This window comes from Mustela nivalis (genome assembly GCF_964662115.1).
Source record: "Mustela nivalis genome assembly, chromosome: 14".
Taxonomy (NCBI): domain Eukaryota; kingdom Metazoa; phylum Chordata; class Mammalia; order Carnivora; family Mustelidae; genus Mustela; species Mustela nivalis.
In genome coordinates this window covers 14,596,146-14,617,130 of record NC_139033.1, presented here as the reverse complement: position 1 = coordinate 14,617,130, position 20,985 = coordinate 14,596,146, and the positions used below count along the sequence as shown (strand labels likewise).

The window sequence follows — 20,985 nt, the reverse complement described above, 5'->3', positions numbered from 1 at the left end:
CTTAACCCACTGAGCCACCCAGGCGCCCCCCCACAATCCCCGTCCCAGACCGACTCTCTGGTTTACTTCTTTATAGCTCATCTTCCGGCCAGCCTGCTGCCTGCACTTCCTGGGGGTTCCTCTTCTGTCCTTGTGATGCTCAGACTTTTATCATTGTGTGGGTATCAGCCCTTTGAACGTGTGCCATCTGTGCAGGTAGCCGTCACCAACGTCCAGCCTCCCAAACCGAGACTCTGCCCCCAGGAATCACCAGCGCCCCAGCCCCCTCCCCCCGGCCCCTGGCGCCCCCATCCTGGACCCTGTCTCTATGATGGGGACTCAGCAACTCCTCTGGCAGCCTCGTGTTACCGGAATCCTGCCGTATGTGTGCCTTAATGTTCATTTTTTCTTTCTTTCTTTCTTTTAGTTTGCTTCCTGCCCAATGTGGGGCTTGAACTCCCAACCCCAAGACCAAGAGTGGCACGCTCTACTGACTGGGCCAGCCAGGTGCCCCCTGCCTCAGTCTTTGAAACCCTTGTCCGGGTCCAGAGCCATCCTCCTGTGTCCAGCAGGCACAAAACAAGGGAAGCACATAGAAGCTTCCGTCCTCTTTGGAGCCGGCAGAAATGGAGCAGAGTTCTCAGCTCACGGCTGCCCTCGGAGTTCTCCCCACACCTCCACCTTTGTCCTGGAAAGTGATTTTGTGTTGGAGGCTTAGCCCTTGTCAGAGAGGTACTATCTCAAGTACTAAGAGCCAGGGGCAAAGGTAAGGTTCGGTTGCCAGCTCTTAGAAAAGGAAGGTGGCAGGAGGTTCACAAAGTGTCTGGTGATTCCGCAGAAAGCTGGGATTTCTTGGGCCAGCCTGAGTCTCCTGGGAGATGTCTGGGGGCTCTGGAGACCTCCATTAATATTTACTGTATCGTAGGGACACTTTTGTCCGTTGAAGGAAAACAGCCCTTAAGACGTCATTTACATCAGTTATCAGAAATCAAATCTTCATTAAAATCTATCCTGGAGGGCACCTGGGTGACTCAGTGGGTTAAAGCCTCTGCCTTTGGCTCAGGTCATGATCCCGGGGTCCTGGGATCGAGCCCCGCATCGGGCTCTCTGCTCAGCGGGGAGTCTGCTTCCCTTCCTCTCTCTCTCTGCCTGCCTCTCTGCCTACTTGTGATCTCTGTCTGTCAAATGAATAAATTAAAAAAAAAAAAAACTTGAAAAAAAAACAACAACAACTATCCAGGGATCCTTCTGCCTCAGGGCCTTTGCACTGGCTGTTCCCGCTGCCTGGGAATCTCCTCCTTAGAGATCTGTGTGGCTCCTTCCTGCATTCTCTTTAGGTCTTCATCCATTGTCACCTTCTCACAGAGGCCCTTCCAGCACCCCCCCCCCCTTTGAATCACATGCCCCCTCCCCACTGGTGGCACTTACCCTGATCTCTTATTTCCTCTCTTAAAGCATGGATCATTCTCTTTTCCCCCTCAAGGCCCCCTCCTTGGTCTGGATCATTCTTCAATACAGTGCTGTTCAAAAGAAATGCAATGAGAACCACATCTGCAATCAGAAAAGTTTTTAGGAGCTGCATTTTCCTCCCTAAAGACTTGTGGGGCAGAGGGAGAGGCAGTGAGAATCTCAAGCAGACTCCTTGCTGAGAGGGAGACCCACGCGAGGCTGGATCCCAGGACCCCGAGACCAAGACCTGAGCTGAAATCAAGAGCTGGCCACTCAACCAACTGAGTCACCCAGGCACTCCTGCATTTTGTAAAAAGGATTTTATTTTTAAACAATCTCTACACCCGGGGCTGGGCTTGAACTCACAATCCCAAGATCAAGAGTTGTATGCTCTACTGACTGAGCCAGCTAGGCCCCCTTGCATTTTATTTTATTTTAAAATTTTATTTATTTATTTGACAGAGAGATCAAAAGTAGGCAGAGAGGCAGGTGGAGAGAGAGGGGGAAGCAGGCTCCCTGCTGAGCAGAGAGCCCAATGCAGGGCTCAATCCCAGGCCCTTGGGATCATGACCTGAGCTGAAGGGCAGAGGCTTTAACCCACTGCGCCACCCAGGCACCCCTCCCCTTGCATTTTAAAGAAGTAAAAAGAAAGGTGAAATTACATCTTTTAAAAGATTTTATTTATTCATTTGACACAGAGCAAGTGAGCGAGAGCACCAGAAGGGGGAGTGGGCAGAGGGAAAGAAGAGGCGGGCTTCCCGCTGAGCAGGGAGCCCATGCGGGGCTCGATCCCAGGACCCTGGATCATAACCTGAGCCAAAGGCAACCGCTTCATCGACAGCCCCCAGGCAGCCCTGAAATTAATTTTAAGCGTGTATTTTATTTCACCCAACGTACCTGACCGTTGTCATTTCAGCGTGTGTTCAGTATAAAGATACTGAGATATTTTTTTCTTTCTTTCACACTAAGTGTGTATGATGCAGCCCCTCTCCCTTGGGATGAACCCATTTCCGGTCCTGAGGAGCCACACGTGGCCAGTGGCTACTATACTAGACATCGCAGCTCTGACATGTTGTAAAATTTACCAATAATTATGTTTATCAGTTATTGATCTTGCTTATCTGCTGGAAGGTCAAATTCTCAAGGTCAGGGAGCTTTGTCTGGTTCACTGCCAGGTGGCTGGCCTCTTATGGAGTGCCCGGCATGTAGCGGATGCTCAGTTAACATTGGACAGATGGGGCTGCCTGGGTGGCTCAGTCGGTGAGCATCTGCCTTCGGCTCAGATCACGATCCCTGGGTCCTGGGATCGAGACCCGCATTAGGCTCCCTGCTCCTCAGGAAGCCTGCTTTTCCCTCTCCATCTTGGTGAGAACTTGTGTTCCCTCTCTCGCTGTCTCTTTCTCTCTGTTGAAGAAATAAATAAAATCTTTAAACAACAACAACAACAAAACAAAACATTGGATGTAAGAAAACCACAGGCAAATGTGAACTCTGGCTCTGCCCTGGCCTGAGCAGCAACCAAGGTGGCAGACGCGGCCAAACACGACTGTCTCCCCAGCCACTAACCGGCTGTGACTCTTTTTAATCAGATCGTTTCTTTACATGCACTAATCTGGTTCCTTGGCCCTGAGGATAGCACTGGGTCCTCCCGGCTCAGGTGGGGCCCACAGCATGTGCCTGCCTGCCCGAGCTGTGATTCCATCTCACGCTGGCACTTTGCTAAGTGTGTAATCAGCATTAACTTGTTTAATCCCCATGACTACCCCCACGGAGGCGGGCATAGTTGAGATCATCTCTATAGCACAGGGAAGGAAGCCAGAGCATGGAGAGTGTAAGCTTCTTGCCAGAGGTCACCCCGGTGAGTGCAGCCTCACTGCAAAGGCAGATTTTTTTTTTTTTAAAGATTTTATTTATTTATTTGAGAGAGAGAATATGAGAGATGGAGAGCATGAGAGGGGGGAGGGGCAGAGGGAGAAGCAGACCCCCCACTGAGCAGGGAGCCCAATGCAGGACTCAATCCCAGGATCCTGGGATCATGGCTTGAGCCAAAGGCAGGTGCGTAATCGACTGAGCCCCCCAGGCTTCCCAGAGGCAGATTTTTAATCACTGGGCTCTGGTAGTTATGGTTCCTCAGTTATGGTTCCATGAAGGATCTGGCACTGTGTGCCAGGCACTGTTCTAGGAGTCGGGGACACAGTCATGGGCAAAGCAGATTCCTGCCCTTATGGAGCTTTTTCTTTCGAGAAGGAGAGCCAAGGCATTACGTAGTGTGCTGGGGGAGAAAGCAAAGCAGGGAAGAGAGAGACGCCTGGGTGGCTCGGTTGGTTGAGCAGCTGCCTTCCGCTCGGGGCATGATCCCAGCGTCCTGGGATCGAGTCCCACATCGGGCTCCTTGCTCGGCGGGGAGCCTGCTTCTCCCTCTGCCTCTGCTGCCATTCTGTCTGCCTGTGCTCATGCTCTCTCTCTCTCTCTGACCAAAAAAAAACAAAAAATTAGGGAAGGGAGACAGGGAGTTGTGTGGGGGTGTGGATAGGAAGGAAGTTCTCACCAAGATGGTGTTAGGGCAAGAACGTGAAGCGGGGGAGGGTGAGCTCCATGGGGGTGAGCTCCATGGGGGGTTGAGAGAAGAGTGAAAGGGACTGAGGGGTGCAAAGGCCCTGAGGCAGGAGCAAGGTGGTAGGTTTGAGAAACATCCAGGAGGTAAAGCAGGTGGGATGGGGGTGAGGCGGCGGGGGGGGGGGAGAGGAACACGAGGTCAGGGGGATGATGGTCACCTTGTGGGTCGTGGTGAGGACTTTGGCTCTTCGTATGAGAGAGGTGGGGGCCAGAAGAACATTCTGATGTTCCCAGTGACGGTTTATTGACAGGTAGTTTGTAGAGCCTCTAGTGCAGTCTTTTAATGGGTACAATTTACTGGATTTTAGTCTATTCCAAGGGTTGGGTCACCACCACCAGGACAGTTTCATCAAGAGAAGCCTTGTACCCCTTAGCTCCGGATTCTCCCCTGTCGCTCCCCTGACCCTCCCCAAGCCAGGCAACCTTCCGGTCTCGTGGATTTGCCCCTTCTGGTCACTTCCTATTAATGGAATCATACACCATGTGATCTTTTCTTTTTTAAATATTTATTTATTTTACAGAGAGGGGAGGGGCACAGAGAGAGATCTTCAGGCAGACTCCCCCCCCGGCCCCCACCCGAAGCACGGAGCCTGGTGCGGGGCTTGATCCCAAGACCCTGTGATCCTGTCTTAAGCCGAAATCACCGGTCAGACGCTCAACCAACGGAGCCGCCCAGGGGTCCCTGTGCGGTCTTTTCTAAGTTTCACTCGGGGTAAAGTTTTCAAAGTTCACGCACGCCGTGGTACGTAGCAGCACTTCTCTCCTTCTCAAGCCAAATAACGTTCCCCTGTGTGACAGTCCGTATTCTATTTGCCTCTTCATCATCTGGGCTGTAACACCTTTTCGCTACTGTGCCCAGGGCTGTCACGACCCCTGGTGCACACATGTTTCCATTTCTCCCGTCTGTGCCCCAGACTAGGACGGCTGGATTCTCCCCCACCCCAGTCCGTGCTCGGACTCTCTAGTTTCCCCCGCCGCTGCCTCATTTTACAACCCCCCCCCCCCACCACCCCCCGCCCCGGCAGTGTCTGAGGGTTCCGGCGTCCCCCACGTCTTTGCCCACACTCACCATCTGTCTTTTGATCAGGGGAGACGTCTGAGCTGAGAAGGAACGTCATCTGACTTGGTTCCTTCGGGATCCGTCCGGCACCCACGTTGAGAATATCTTTCTCTGATTCATCTCTCCTCTCCCTCTGCGTTTTTCTCAGCTCTCCCTACCCCGGCCAGGCCTCTCTCTAAAGCATGACGAAGTGTTTTCTCAGCACCCCCCACCAGATCCTTGCCCCCCGCCCCCAGGCCCGTCGGAAATGACTCCCCTCAGGGAGCTCAAGGCTGGTCACGTGTCTCAGACAGCCTTTCATCTCCGCCGTGTCTCTTGTCAGGCGATCGCCCTGGTCTGACGCGGGAACCCTCCTGCCATGTCCTTGAGGCTCTCTTGGGTAAGCACCACGCACATTTGGACCTTGAAGACTTCGTAATGAATAACAGTTACATTGGGTGAGAGGGTCAAGGCGAGTGGGCCTCTTTGGGGGAAGACGGGTGCAGGGAGGGGGGGCGGGCATTGGGACAGGGTAGACCCCAGGTTCATTGGTTAGTTCAGTTGGTTAGTTCCCAAGAACAGCGAAGTCATGGGGATAAGACAATCCCCGTAGCTGATGGCTGTTGAAAACCTTGAGGCGTTCAATGAAATATGTTAATTGATTGACTAATTGACTTGATTGATTAATGCCTCAGTGAGCTAATTGATCACCTGAAGACTTCAGGGCATAGGTAACATGTGCCAGGAACTGCCCGAGGTGCTGGGGATGTATCATCAGCAAAACCAGACCGGCTTGTTGCTTGGGAGCTGGGGGAGACAAAAGTAAAGAAACCAGTAAGACCATTTCAGATAAAATGGGGATGATTGGGTGCAGTGACTGGTAGGTTGGGGTTCCCATTTTGGACACTGAAGGTCTCTCCGGGGAGTGAATGCTGAGCTGGAGTCTGGAGCAGAAGTGAGCTCTGGAAGGATCTGGGGGAAGAGTGTTCTGAGCACAACGTACAGCAAATGCAAAGGCCCTGTGGCAGTACCAAGCTGGGGCTGTTCAAGGAACAGAAAGAAAGCCCGGGAGGCTGGGAGTACAGTTAGCAAGGGGAGAGGCTGGGAGAGGGGGCAGAAAAGGTGGGCGAGAGCCAGGTCGTGCAGGTCTTGGGACAACACCGGCCTCAGCCGTGCTCCCGTGTTGCGGGAACTGATCTAAGTAAGCCCTGCCACTGTTTTCCAATGCAGTTAAACCTCACAACAGCCCTTGGGGAGAGGCTCTTATTGTCCCCACTGGACAAATGAGAAAACTGAGGCCAAGAGTGGGCCAAGTGCCTTGCTCTGGGACTCTGCTGCAGGAAAGCCCGGAGCACGGTTTCCCAGGACTCATTCCGGTCTGACACCGCAGCCTTGTCCTGGCACCCCGATCTAGGTCAGGGGCTGGGCTCCTCCTGCATGCACCCGGGGCAAGGTCAGGTCTGCTGTGGGGGACAGTGGCAGGCGAGGCTCTCTGGCCGGCATGGAGTGGGTGCTGTACACAAATACTGCTTCGGCCAGATCATGCTGCTTTCTTCCACAGCTGAAGGAGAGTTTCCGAAGGCCTCCTCCCGAGCCAGCAGGGACCGGCCTGCCTTCGCCAGGCACTGAGGACACTGCGTCCCATCCCGTGTAACCCTCAACCAGTCCCTTGTCCTCTCAGTAGTCCGATCTAGAGAATGAGGGGCTCAAAGCTCAATGTCGCGTGCAGGCTGGGGAGCCGTCGGGGAGCACCTGCGGTGTTTTCTCGGAGCACCTGTTACCTGCAATCAAGCAGCCTTTATCTGCTCACTGGCTCATCCTATCTCCCTCTTCATTAGAAAGCAGACACTAAGGTGTGTTCATGTCACCTCCCTGTGCCTGCTTCCTCACCTGGAAAATGGAGCCATTCTGGGCAAGGTGCTAAGCCCAGGGGGCGCAGCATTACCTGCCAGGCAGAGTGCTAGCTGCGGAGGACAAGGCAGGGGCTCAGAGAGACCAAGAGTCTGCCCGCAGCATTCCAGCTGGGGGGGGCTGGTCAGAATGACTGTGTAACAAGCCAGGTGGTTCTCAGCGATAAGGGAGACGGGGAGCGCTGGCGCTATTTTGTTTTACACGAGGTGGCGGGTGGAAGGCCTTTCTGATAAGGTGGCAGAGTGGTCATGAAGGAAGGAGCCGGGCAGATATCTAGGGGAACAGAATGCCAAGGGGGGGGGGGTTGTGTGTATCAGGCACTGAGGCGGGAGTCTGAGCGAGGCTAGAACGGAATGTCAGCGTGGCTGGGGGCTTGGGGGATGGCAGTGAGGTCGCAGAAGGGCGGATGGGGGCTCCGGTGTTTCTGATGAGTTGGGAAACTCTACTAAGTGTGCCCATGACGCCGGTCACGACAGAGGAAGTGGGAGAGGAGGAGGGGCAGGGGCGAAGGAGGGGGGAGCAGGAGGGTGGGGGGGCGCTGCGGGAGGACCGGGAGAGAGCGGAGGAGCAGCGGAGCAGAGGAGCAGAGGAGAGGGAGCGGGTGATGGGAGGAGGAGGAGCAGGGAAAGGGAGAGGCGGGAGGAGCGGGGAAGAGGAGGCAGAGGGAGAGCCAAACCCCCCCGACGCCACTGCACGCCGCACACGAGGATCCCCGCGCCGTCTCCCGCGGAAACGGAAGCGAGGGCGTGGGGCGGCAGACTACCCCCCGCGGGGCGTGTCCTCCGGACCGTCCGATCCGCGCCCCGCCCCCGCCCCGCCCCCGACCCCGCCCCGACCCGGCGCAGCCCCCGCCCCCCGCCCCCGCCCGTAGGCTCCCGCCCGAATCCTGGTGCCCAGGGCGTCCCGGGGGCGGTCCGGCTGCGCCGGCGATGGCGCATAAAACCGCCGGCCACCTGCCGGGGCGCTCCTCCGTGCGCCGCCGTCTGGGCCCCGCCGTGCCGCTGCGGCCCGCCTGCCCTAGAGTCGCCGCCTGTGTCGCCTGTGTCTCGGTCCCCGTCCCCCCAGGCGCGGAGCCACGCGAGGGCCGGGCGGGAGCCAGGGCGCGCAGACATGGGCAGCCGCGCCAGAGCGCGCCGGGCGGTCGCGGTGCTGGGCTTCGCTGGGCTGCTGTGCGCCGTGCTGGGAGCCGTCATGATCGTGGTGGTGCCCACGCTCATCAAGCAGCAGGTCCTCAAGGTGGGTGAGGGGCGCCGGCCGGGGCCCGCGCGGCGTCGGGGCTGGAGGGCACAGGGCGCGGAGGAGCGCGCGCAGTTAGAGGGCGGGCGAGCCAGAGCCAGGATCGGCGCTCTGGGTCAGGGCCCCGGAGCAGCGGGAGCCCGGAGCGCATCGCGAGGGGCCGCTGGCTGCCCCCGCAGTACCCTCCCCGACCCAGGCCGAGGCTGGGGGGCGCAGGGGCATCTGGGGGCTCTCCTGGAGGCGCAGGTCCAGGGTTGGGGAGGCCTGAATGAGAGACCTCACCCTAAGCAGTCTGCCGCCCAGGCCTGGCTGGAGTGTGAGCCCATTATGGTGCTACTTTCTCGCCTCTTGACTACAGCAGCCTGAGGCCCTATCTGCTAAAATTAGGGCTGCACTTTGCCTGTTTCCTGTGAACCCAGGACGACAGGAACCTTCCATTCATGTGCTTCTGTGAGACTCACATGGGTCCCCCGGCCTCGATAGTAGTGCAGAGCACTCTGCTGTCCAGAAGCTCCCCCTTGGAAGGTCCTTCTGAGAGGCTCAGGGCTCGGTCCTCCCCCAACACTGCCTTCCTGGTGCCCACTGGAAATGGTAAGCGGCTTTCCCCTTAGATTCCCACAGAGGCAGGAGCCCAAGGCCGCATTAGCAGAGGGCTTTCCTCTGATCTTAACTTTCCGCAGGATTGCCCTTTCAACCGTGGATACAAATTAGCTGGCCTCAGACCATCAGACTCTGCCCTGGGTGTCTGGACAGCCTGTTTAAATGAGCTGGCGTTCAGAAAGGCCAGGGTCACAGCATTTCAGAGCCTTGATACCAGAGAGAGCCCGGCAGTGTGGGGAGGGGAAACTGAGGCTCATCTTGCCCAGACACTGAGCGAGCGTCCATAAAGATGTGGGTAATGTCACTTGCCGGTTGATTTCTCTTTTCCCCTTAGCCTGCTCCTTTAGGTGGGTTTTTTGAGAATGGGACTTGTCCACGTTTCCTATCTGTGCCCCCTGCCCAGTACGGAATGCCTGGGGATGAATGGATCACGGGATGAATGTGGTCTACAGCCTGCTTACACCTGCTTACCGCCCCTCTCTGGGACTCGGCCGTCATTCACCACGAGGCGAGGACTGGCTTTTCTCAAGGTCTCTCTGGGAGTCATGTTGGGCACACGGTGTCTTTTTGTTGGTTTGTTTGTTTGCAGATCTTGTCCCAGTAAGCCCTGTAGTCTGATTCCGAGGAGGTCCTGGCCGCTGGTGCCCCTGAGCCCTGAGTTCCTCTCGTGTTTTTTTGGCCTCTGGGGGTGGCCAGACAGATGTGTGTGGGGTCACCTCAGTGCGTTCGAACTGCTTTGTTCTCTCTCACGGTGGCCGAGGGGTTACACTGTTCAGAAGAGCCGTGAGAGCTTTGTCTCAGGGAGAGCCCCCGGTGGTGTCATCCAGGTGCTGTAAACATGGGAGCCATCAGGACCCTGTGCAAACAGCCTCTTGCTTTGGGGGTGCGAGAGTGGGTGGGGTTTATAGTTGAAACCCCTTGTCGGCCCCATCATTCCTGGGTGAACTCCAGGGTGATTTCTTCTTCTCCTTTCCCCCTCCTCTTTTAAAAGATTTTATTTATTTGAGAGAGAGAGAGAGAGAGCACACAATCAGGGGTGAGGGACAGAGGGAACGGGAGAAGCAGACTCTCCCGCTGAGCAGGGAGCCCGGTGCAGGGCTCGATCCCAGGACCTTTGGATCGTGAATGGAGCCAAAGGCAGACGCTTAACCGACTGAGCCACCCCGACGTCCCCCGGGGTGGTTCTTTCTAGGGATGTCAGTCAGTTCTGTGCACGCGGGTTGACACGCAGGTGCCCCCTCCTTCCCCCACTCTAACTCTGGGTTTCCAGAGTGGAGACCGCCATCATCCTCAGCTGTCCTGGACCGAGAATTTCCAGGCTTAAGGTGGAGCCAGAGCCGCCCCGCATCCTCCGTGAATCTCCCGAAGATGATTGGTTTGGGTCCGAGTGGCGTGAAGGCAGGAAGGCAAGCCCAGCCCAGGACAGCCACTTCTTGGGCAGCCCAGGCTGAGTCCCAGCCAAGTCCCTTCCCGTGGAAGAAGGATGTCTGTGTTCGGGGGACCGAGTGGGCGGGTCGTGACGAGAGGGAGGGACTGCCTGCCGGTGTTTTCTTTGGCTGCACGTGTCCATGGGCAGCGTGAATGGGAGGCCTTGTGCTTTGCTATTTTCTTATGCTTTTCGGTTAACTAAAGAAGTCCGCCTATAAGACATGAATTCTTGCTTGGAAAAAAATAAAAAAATTCAAACAGAGGGGAAAAGAGATCCCTCCATTTTATTCCCATTCTCAGATAATAATTACCACCGTTGTTGGCAGGTGCGTATCTTTCTAGACCTTTATCGGTGCCTATGTCATAAGTATGTATTTACACACATTACGATGTATTTTTTACATACATGGAATTATACCACATATAAATATTCTGCAGTTTGCTTTTCACTTCGCAGATATCTCTTGAAAATGTTTTCAGGTCACAACAAATCAATCAATCATTTTTCCTGCCCTTTCTGCATGGTATTGCTTTAAATCGCTATGCCCTTGATTAGTTCCTGGTTTCTCTACTGACTGGTGATTTTCTCTGTCTCAAGCATCTGAACCGTGAGTGTCCTGGTCCATACCTCTTGGCCTACATGTCACGAATACCCGCACAGGGCAGATTTTCAGAACAGAAGCCTGTAGACCACGAAGCCTGTTTCGTTTGAATTTTGACAGTTACCGCCAAATCACCTTTCTGGAAAGCTCCAGCATTTAGGCGCCCGCCAAGAGCGTGAAAGCCCCACTCCCCCTGCATGTCTGCCATCATTATACTTCACGCTGATCCTTTTGTTGTTGTTGTGGATCTGATGGGTTTGATTTACGTTTCTCAGGCTGCTGATGGGGCTGAGTGGGGAGGTGATGCATTCTGAAACCCGAGTCAGTTTCCGGAGCCCCGGGGGCTGCCGAGTTGGCTGGGCCCTTTGCTAGCTGGGGACATCACGCCACTCACTTCACCTCCGAGGCATGGTTTCTTTCTTCAGCTCTGAGACGGGTCAGGTGTAGTTTGCCTGCCAGCGAGATTATACACTCCAAAGGCAGTTACGTATGTGTGCAAATACCTTGGACATGTCTCGTGTTTCTTGTTTGACTCTGACCACAGCCTTGAGGTGGTGCTTTGGTTTCCTCCTACAGGTAAGGAAACTGAGGCATAGCAGAGGTCCGGGGCTTGCTGGCATCTGTACGGCTCGTGGCAGTGGAGGGCCAGAGCCACAGTCCCGAGGTGGGGTCTACGTGTCAGCCAGGACCTAGGAAATAAGGTGGGGGTGGGAGCCGGAGCCCTTCATCCAATAGATTTCTAGGCAAAAGTTAGAAAGAAGGGACTCGATGTGTATGCTTTAGCACAGAGAGTTGGCAAAATAGAGAAGTCGTTGAGATAAAACTCAGGTCACAAAACAATAACCTGTATTTCCAGTGGGGGACAGTGCACGCACAGTCAGAAAAGGGGTGGACTGACAGAGTGCTCACTCTCGGGGCAAAGGGTGAGGCTCGGGCTGTGGCCGAGGGAAACATATTTTATCTGTAATTCTTTTTTCGATTTTATTTATTTAGATTTAATTTATTTAAATTTATAATAATTTACTTATTTGAGAGAGAGAGAGTGAGCAGGGGGAGTAGCAGGCAGAGGGAGAGGGAGAAGCAGACTCCCTGCTGAGCAAGGAGCCCGCCGCGGGACTCAAACCTTCGATCCCAGAACCCAGGGATCGTGACCTGAGCTGAAGGCAGACGCTTAACCGACTGAGCCACCCAGGCGCCCCTGCTTTTTTTTTTTTTTAAACAAGGAGAATATTCATGTGTTATGTGTTTAATTAAAAACTAGTAACCAATCCAAGATTTCCCCAGAGAGTGGTCGAACGTGCCTCCCACCGTGGGCGGCACACAGCGGAGCAGCCTTGTAGGCTGAGGTTGCTGGGAGAGGTCCAGGGAAAGACGCGAGACTCACCCCTTCTACGTCCCCTCAGTAGGTGGGAGTGGACAGGAGGTGTCCAGCCGGAATGCACTAAGGAGAGCAGTCGCGAATTCCCATGGGCCAGGCAGTGTTCCAGACATTTGGTGAATGCCGTCTTGTTTAGTCCTGGGACAGTTCTGGGACACTTCTCATTATCGTCCTCGACAGATAAGGAAACGAAGCTTTGGAGAGTAATTTGCCCCAGGTAACCTTCCTGGTGTGTGTGTGTGTGTAAATACCCTGGAGGAAAACGCCAGGAGAATGGAGACTCTTTTATTTGGCAGACAGAGATCACAAGTAGGTAGAGAGGCAGGCAGAGAGAGAGGAAGCAGGCTCCCTGCTGAACAGAGAGCCCGATGCGAGGCTCGATCCCAGGACCCTGAGATCATGACCTGAGCCTAAGGCAGAGGCTTTAACCCACTGAGCCACCCAGGAGCCCCGAGAATGGGGACTCTTGTCTCCACTGCCTAGGACTGAGCCTGGCGTGCATGGCCCTCCCTGTTCAAATGGATGAGGGATGCTCGCTCCAGTCCCTGGCAGTATGTTTCCAAGTTACCAGGTGTCTCTGGTCCGACAGGGAAGGCCCAGCGGGAGGAGGAGCCCCCTTGCTGCAGCTGGGCTGCAGGGGAAGGTGCTTGTATGCTGGGCCACTATGAGTCGATGGGCCTCCAAGCCTCCTCCACATCCAGGAGGGGAGCTGGGTCCCCTCTGCCGTCTCTAAGTTGATTTTCCGATTGAAATCAGTCTCGAGGGCTTTATCCACTCATTTTTTCAGCTGCTGAAGGCTTCCCCAGCTTGTGTTTCCATCTCAATAAATGACACCTCCATTTGCTCCCCCAAGTGTAGAGGTGAAGATCTTGGGTCATCCTTCATATGGTCTATCAGCAGATCCTATCGGCTTTATCTTCAAAGTGTATCTGGATTTCAACCCCTCTTCTCAGCATCACCATGGCGGCCTTCTCCATCCACTGCTTGGACTGGTGCAGTAGTCTCATCTCTGGTCTTCATAGATAGCCAGAGGGATCCTGATAAAACACCCGTCAGATCATGTGTCCCCTCAGCTGACAACCCTTCAAGGTTCCCTATGTTACTGTGAGTGAGTATCAAGCTCGTCTCAGTGGCCTGAAGGCCCCCACAGTCTGACTCTCCTTCCCTCTCGTACCTCACCATCTCTTGGCCTCCCTGCTCACCTACCACGCTATCTCCTTGACGTCCTTGAGGCTGCCTAGCCTGATCCTACTACAGAGTCTCTGGCTTGCATTCCCCTCTGTCTGGAGGGCTCACCCCCAGATATCTGTGTAGCTTGCCCCTCATGTCCCTAATAGTCGTCTTTTATGTTATATGTTTATTTGTGCAGCTTCTTTCTCCCTCCTGAGCCTCGGCATCTGCTGGGGACAAGGCCTGCATGGCCGCTCTCACTGCAGGGTCTCCGAGGGCCAGAGCAGCTCTTACGTTCCTGCGCGGATGGTGGAATAGCGAGGCGGTCCGTGTTTTGAGGTCAAGTTGTTTCCTTATCCTCTCTCCTTGCCCGAGATTTGGACTCAGACGAGTTCTTCCCTCAGCGAGAGCCACCCAGAGAGCCTCAGGACTGTCCTCCCATGCCCCTGGGTGGCTTCGGGCCCCCTGGCCAATCTCCGCGCATCAGTTTGAAGGTGGAGGTTGATGACAGAGAATGTTAAGGAGCGCTTCTTACTGGCCAGCCGGGGTCCTAATCATCCTAAGTGTTTTAGGCGTATTACATCATCTCGTTTAGCATCCAGGGAGCTCCTGTTGCCTCTCTTTTACCCAGGAAATGGGGGAAGCACAGTGCCGGCCGTGAAGTCACTTGCTGCGGCTGACGCGGCTGACGCGGCAGGGCCAGGATTTGAATCCTGAGCCCGCTGCCCTGTGCTTCCCGCTCTCTGCTTCTGAGTGTCTTGGGCTAATCTTTGGCAGGAGGGCAGGCCCTTCCTGTGCTCTGTTTGGGTGGAGCTCCCCTTCTGCTTGCCCTGCACGGCCAGCGGGCAGCGGGCTCCCCTGCAGTCAGGAGTGTGTGTGTGTGTGTGTGTGTGTGTGTGTGTGTGTGTCTGTGTGTGTTCTGGAATTGCGGACACCAAGGGAAGCAGGGAAGGGTGGCCTTGACTGCAGGGTGGGCTTGGCCAGCTCTGCTCCCGAAGCTCTGGGAAGTCCCCGGGGTCCCAGCCTGGCCACGCCTGAGCCCCGGACTGCTGACGGGGGCGGGGGGTGTCTCCTGTCTCTGGCCCCGGGGACCAGGCTGTGGAACTGGCGGGCGCTGGCGGGTGGAAGGCGCTCCGTTCTCGGGACCCTGGGATCGCAGGTGCATGCCCGCTCCGGGTTGTTTTGCTTCCTCTTTCCCACAGGGGGACTTCCTGGTCCTCCCGGCCGGTGGGAGGTCACTTCATCTCACTCCACGGTGACAGCTGAAAACCACAGCTATTTTTAGCGTCCCGGAGTTGGATTTAGTTTTGTTTTCCTCTCTGGTTTCCCGAGGGGGCGTGTGTGCTCACGCGAGCGTTGTCTCGTGTGCCGATAGTGCATACACGACGGGCGATGGGCGAACGCATGTTGACATGGGCACACGCACGCGTGCGGCCACAGGCTGGAGCACGTGCACATGCGTGTGGATGTGTGTAACCAGGGAGCACGGTGTCGCCGTGTGGGCGTACACGGGGACACGCGGGCGTGCGTGCACAGAGGTTGCCGTGCACCCGCGTGTGGCATGGGACGCGTGGTCCTCCTGTGTTGGCACACGTGTGTGTATGTGTGGGCTCACGCACCAGTGATGACGTGGGCACACATGTCGCCGCACATGGTCACACACAGGCACACTGGTCGGTGTGCCCGGTCACATATGTGAGCACACGCGGGCACACACATCCGTGCGTGTCCGTGCGTGTTGGGTGCGCGTGTATGCGTGTGCTGACAGGCACCAGCACCGTCTGGCCTTCCGCTGGCCTGGCAGCGCCGGTGTATTCCGGGTGCCCGGCTCTTCCCGTTCCGTGAACCGTTCCCGGTGCCTTCCTGGAAAGACTAATACCGGCCGTGCCTCCCGTCGGTGATTCAACGTGATTAGCTAGAACTGGCTAAGCTCAGTTACCTGGAATCACCTTGTGCTGGTCTTCCTCTAGCAGCGAATGACACAGAGTGAGTCACGGGTTGGTGTCATCAAACCCTCGTTCGGTAAAGTGTCCCCACGTCCCGGCACTGGCCTGTCTGCGCCGTCGCCGTCTGCCGGGCGTGCTGGTGGTCGCTGGTGCCCAGAAGGGTGACCTCGCGTCGCAGCGGATGGCCACCTGGCTCATGGGGCATTCCCAGGCCTGGCTTCTGGCACGAGGCTGATGCAGACAGACTTTTCTGGTTGGTGATCTGAGGGCCAGAGGGCTGGGCGGAGGAGTGTTGGGCCCCTGCTCTTCTCAGCGAGGAAAGATCTAGTAACTTTGGCCCCGTCAACACATGTACTGTGTGGAGAATTTGATTGTGTGCCTAGGCCAAACATTCAAAACAAAACAAAACAAAACAAAACAAAACAAAAGGAGACCTTGTTTTATGTGCCTCATTTCCCTCCCCCTTGTCAAACGTGACCTTGGCCTCTCCTGGCTCTGGGAGTGGCTGGCAGGAGCAGAAATGCAGAGAAGCAAAACAACACAAACAGACCACTCTTGGCTTTGGAGCCACGCAGGGCCCAGCAGCTGGGCATCGCAGGGCGTCCGGGGTGATTCTGAGCCTGATTTGAAGCTACTGTGTGCCTAGATCGTCCCTGAACCCAGAGGTCCCCGGTGGCCCGAGGCCCAGCTGTGGGTTTCTCGCCTCCTTCCTCTTCCCCCCACCGCACTGTGTCTTCCTCTTTGCCAACAGCCTCCTGCTGGGGACAGGGAAGGAACAGGAGTGGCCTGACCCTTGTTTGCTTCCTGGCATTTTGGGTGAAGTTCCTTCCACCTTTTCTGGAAGGTCCTGGAAGGACTCTTGAGACGCGTCTCCAGAAACGTCTGTTCTCTTGGTTTTCCTCCTCCCTCCCCGGCTGGCTGCTCTTTGTCTCCTGTGTTCGGGCCTCCTTATCTCCCTGACCCCTGGCCTCCTGGCGGGTCCCAGGGCTCAGCCTTGGACATCCTTTCTGGGTCGTGCATTCCCTGGCTGAGCTCTGGGAGCCTCGGGCAGTGAGTGGCACCTTTGTCTCGGGTTCCCGGCTGATATCCCAGGCCGAGATCTTCCTCCTGAATTCCAGCCCCCGCGGCATCCAGGGGCCCGCTCTGTGTCTCAGTTCCGGTGGTGGAAGGCTGCTTGCACACCCCGGCCTGTGCCCGGCCCCTCTCCCCGCCCCAGGCCCCGATCCTATCTCTGTCCCTTCTTCCAGGCTCTGTCTGCATTCCCATCTCTGTCTGTGGCTTTTGCAGCCTCGAACTGCCCGGGCGGAAAGGCCCGGATCTCCCTTCTCACTCTCACTTCGCACACTGGCCCGTCAGCAGGTTTCTGACTCCCTCCTCGCAGGACATCCTGGATCCCACTGGAAGGGCCACACCTCCAGCTCCCGCCCCGGTCCCAGGGGCCACCCGCTCTCACCTGGGTTCCCGACGGCCTCCCTGCGTCCGCCTTCGCTCCCGGGCTGGGTTTTCTCCGCACAGCAGCCGAAGGGAACCTGTGACCTTTGCAGTCAGCTCACGGTCCTCCTCTGTTCGAAACCCCCGCCGGGGGCCTGTCCCACCCCCTCCTCGGGGTCAGAGCTGCACCCTCCTGTTGGCTCTTGACGCCTCCCCCAACTGCCCCTCGCCCCGCGCGGCCCTCCCCTTCCCTTGACCTTGCCGTGAGTTCGGCCAGCCTCCTGGCCGTTCCGGAGACGGACACTCCACCTTACTCTCCCCTCTGCCTGCCTCTCTCCTCCGCTGTGTGTGACTCGCGCTCCCACCTCCGTTAGGGCTGCGTTCAGATCTCGGGCGCTCTCGGAGGCCCGCCCTGACCTCCCCCTTGTTTGAATTTGCCCATTGCCATCCCGCCGGGCTCTGACCCCTCCTTCTCCTTCCCCAGCTCTTCCTTCCGGAGCCCTGTCACCCTGTGAGGGCCTACGTACTATACCTGTGCGTCGTGTTTGTCATCTCCTGTCCCTTTCTCTCCGGGAGGATGCGGGCCCTGTGACGGCAGGACCGTGATTTTGCGTGTTGCCCTGTCCCAAGCACCTAGCATGGTGCCTCGCACAGAATCGTGGGTTCTCAAATATTTATGGAATGGATGTTTAGAAGACAAGGGTGGCTGCGCAGGGAGGTTTGTGACTAGCGTCCGGTTGTGATCCTGCACAGGGACGGGGCTGGCTTCCCTCCTCTGCACGGACCCCTGCTGCAGACCTCTTGCCAGCGTCCTCCCCATGCTGTCTGCTCCTGCGCCTTCTTGCCGCCGTGCTGTCCGCTCTCGCTGCTGCAGCTGGAATGCTCTTTAGAAAATACAACTGGGACCATTTAGCACTGTGATGAAAAGCTTCTTGCATGGGGTAGGAAGCCTGCCTGTCCCCACAGCCTGTAAGTCCAGCCCCTGCCTGCTTCCATTCTCAGAATGCTCACCGTATTCCAGCCCCACAGGTCTTTGTTTTCCTGCAGTGCCCCTGTGTTCTTTCCTGCCCCAGGGCCTTTGCATGTGCTGTTACTTCTCCACAGAATGCTTTTCCCCTCTGGTTCTTGTGCTTGGTTCCTCTTTTATGTTTCCACTCTAATGTGACCTCTTGAAGATGATACCCCCTGACCACCAACCCTCCCCCACGAGCCCCACTGCCACTGTTTGCCCCATCTGTGTTATAGCTACCCCATGTTACCCCCTCCCAGCGACTGGGTGTGTCCCCTGGCTGGGCACTGCTGTCTTCTGTTTGACCCCGTCTCAGTCCCAACATGACTTACAGAGATGCCATCAGGGCCGTCTGTGAGTGGTGGGTAAAGAAACAGCACCTGTCCTGGCTGGGGGGCTTGGGGAGGTGTGGAGGCTGGTCTAGAGCCCTTTCCTTCTGCCTCCTGGAGGGAGTGGGGATCCTCACACCAGGTAGAGTGGCCTGAGCTGGCAGGTGACTGGCACGGGGGAGGGGTGTGTTTCCCTTCCTGCTTCAGCATGAAAGGGCAGTCACTTACGGACCATCTCTTGTCTCCACCAGCAGAGACTAAGTGAGGCTGGAGGGGGAGACTCGGTCCACTCGTTCCATCCCGCTGATGGTTTTACTCTGTAAGGCATCACGCCGCTGACTCACCTATACAAAATCCTTTCCCTACACTCAGTGAACCGCCTGTCAGCCTGGGAGTCATCGGGGGATTTCTCCTGACCCTGCTCTTCTTCCCGTGGGTCCTGAATGCAATCCTGGAGTTAAAGATTCATATTTTGGTACATATGCTCCCGTATCACTCACTGGCGTCTCAGTCTGGGGCTCAGAAAACAAATGGTCAGCCGCACTATGTGGGAGAGAGTCTGGAGGCTTTGACGTTCCCAAGAGGTCTCCAAAGGGAGCCTTGTGGAGGAACCTTTAAGGGTAATTAGAGAAGTTTCCTAGTAGCTGGGAAAAGTTGTGCTGTGAATGCTCATTGGCTTTGATTGGCTGGGCTCCAGTGACACGCTCCTCCCTGAGCCCGTCACCCGGACTTGAGAAGTGGACTGCTGTGACTGGTCAGGATTGGATCATGTGCCCATCCCTGGAGCTGGGGGAGGAGTTTCTTTTTTCCCAAACCACAGGGAGTTAGGTGGGTGGGGTGGAGCCCTACATAAGAAGGAGGTGGGATGGGGGTGAGGGTGGGGGATGAGGGTGTTAGCAGAAAGAGGCAAAGGTGACAGGCAGAAAAAATTGGCTGAAGGGCCCTTTGCCCCAGAAGAGCTTCCCCTCTGTATGTCATTGCCTCTGTGACTCTGCCAATTCCAGTGTTAGAGATTATTTTGTTTGGCTTAATTGAAGACCTCTTGTGGAGGTGGTAGCTTGCAGCTCTTTGCTTTTTATCAGGGAAGGTTTCACAAGCTCTCAGATCGTTAGATCTGGAACTTGGATTTTACTTGACACCTTTTAAAAATTTTTCCTTTGGGGAAAACAAAACCCAGAGGGAGCAGGGATTTACATGAGGCCCCAGCGCAAATTAACAGTGAGTGCTGGCAGGGCAGATTGTCCCAGGTGAGCCAAGGGGGTGGGATGCTGGGAAGAGGCCGCATGGGCCAGGGGAGCAGGGCTCGGAAGCAGCTGAGCAGTTGCGGGTTTCAGCCCTTCACCAGTGTTCCTGTGTCCCCTGTCTGCCCCACATCCTGGCGGCAGGATTGGGAGGAGGTGTTGTTCTATAAACTGGGCGAGATGTCGGAGCCGCAGTGTGCCGAAGTTCAGGCTTCGTCTGCTCCCGGTGGGAGGCTCCCCAGGTTGCGTGCTGGAGGGAAGAGTGGCGAGGGAGGGACGGACGGAGACCCTGTGGCCTTTATCACAGTCCGCCCAGGGACCGCTGGGAGGTTGGACTGGAGTCCTTGAGGCTGGCAGGTGCATTCTGCAGTGTGGCTTACGAATCCCCGGAGGAATGACTGCCAGCCTGCTGGCCCTTGCCCCAGACCTTGGGACATTTACTTCTTTAGCTAGGACAGTGTGGAGGTGTGTGTGGGAGGAGCCTGCCCAGGCAGCCAGGCCCTCGGGGCCCCTGGGAACATCCCTGACAGCATACCCTGGGTGGGTACATGGTCACCTTCCATCTGGGTGACAGGCGTGGGGCAGAGGGGGCTGTCGGGAGCTGGGAGGTAGTACTGAATGAGGGGGCGCCGCAGGTCACCGTCAAGGTCAGCCGTGAGTTCGCAAATCCCCAGAGTTTTCTCCAGCCCTTGGCCAAGGTTTTGGCGTCCAGGAGATTTGGTGGACCCAAGAGCATGGGGGGCTTTGGAGCCAGACATCCGGGTTCAGATCCTGACTCTGCCACGTGCCAGCTGTGTGCCTTTGGGCCAGTGACGTAACATTTCTGGGCCTTACTTTTTGCTCTGTAAAATGGAATCTCCTCTCTAGGGCTCTTAACGTGTGGAGGAGTTGGCATATGTAAACCACTTAGGACAACAGTTTAGCAAGTGTCACGTAAGTGTTTGCTCTTGGCGTCGTCTTAGCCTTACGGACACGAGCCCATACAAGGATTAGCCTGCCTCCGTTTCCCCTGAGCGGGACTGTCCGGGGCCCCGATTCCCGCGTCTTGCTGTTCTCACTGCACTGTTGCTCTCTTCTCGGAGTCTTCCCGGCTCACTTCGGGGGCTCTCGCTAGTCCGTCCGGAGGCCTGGGAAGGCTCCACCGTGTGGCTGCCCCAGCCTTTCCCACAAGGGACCGTTCTGCCCCTTAAAACAACTGGACGGCAGTTCCTGCGCTCTTTTCCCGGGTTTCTAGTTGGAAAAAATTTTAGCTTGGGGAAATTGCCAGAACCGTGCGGGGGGACTGGAGGGAGCCCTCTGCCCAGCGGTGCTCATTGCTGGCGAGGGGACCGGGCCAGTGTGTTTGGCAGGGTGCCCCGCGATGTGGGTCTGTCCCGTTGTTTCTTCATCAGTGCACGTTTTCTTCCAACCGATTCCTACACAAAAGCCTCCTTGTGTGCATCGCATGGGAGCAGAGCTCTCATGGCTCCGTTGGGGTGGGTGTCTGGACCCCCCCCCCCACCAACCCGCCCGCAGCTTGGCAGCCTCACCCGCTGCAGGCCGGGACCCCAGGGAGGGCTTGAACACCCCGTCCAGAGTCCTTCTGGCCCTCACGCGAGGCACCAGCCAAGGCCGGGGGTCC

At 56.5% G+C, this 20,985-nt stretch overlaps 1 protein-coding gene and 1 long non-coding RNA gene across 3 annotated transcripts in view; one reads left to right on the top strand and one right to left on the bottom strand.

Annotated features, from left to right (window-relative positions):
• The window catches only part of LOC309847823, a 243,159-nt gene that overhangs the window by 109,250 nt on the left and 112,924 nt on the right, over nucleotides 1–20,985 (bottom strand). The gene's annotated exons all lie outside the window — the stretch shown is intronic.
• SCARB1 (scavenger receptor class B member 1) overlaps nucleotides 7,857–20,985 on the top strand; it is a 67,926-nt gene continuing 54,797 nt past the window's right edge. The window contains exon 1 of one of the 2 annotated variants that reach the window (XM_082698656.1): nucleotides 7,857–8,230. In XM_082698656.1, coding sequence (XP_082554782.1) covers nucleotides 8,105–8,230 — 126 coding nt within the window. In that variant the 5' untranslated portion in view covers nucleotides 7,857–8,104. The remainder of the gene's footprint in view (nucleotides 8,231–20,985) is intronic. The other variant, XM_082698655.1, reaches the window with a different exon arrangement.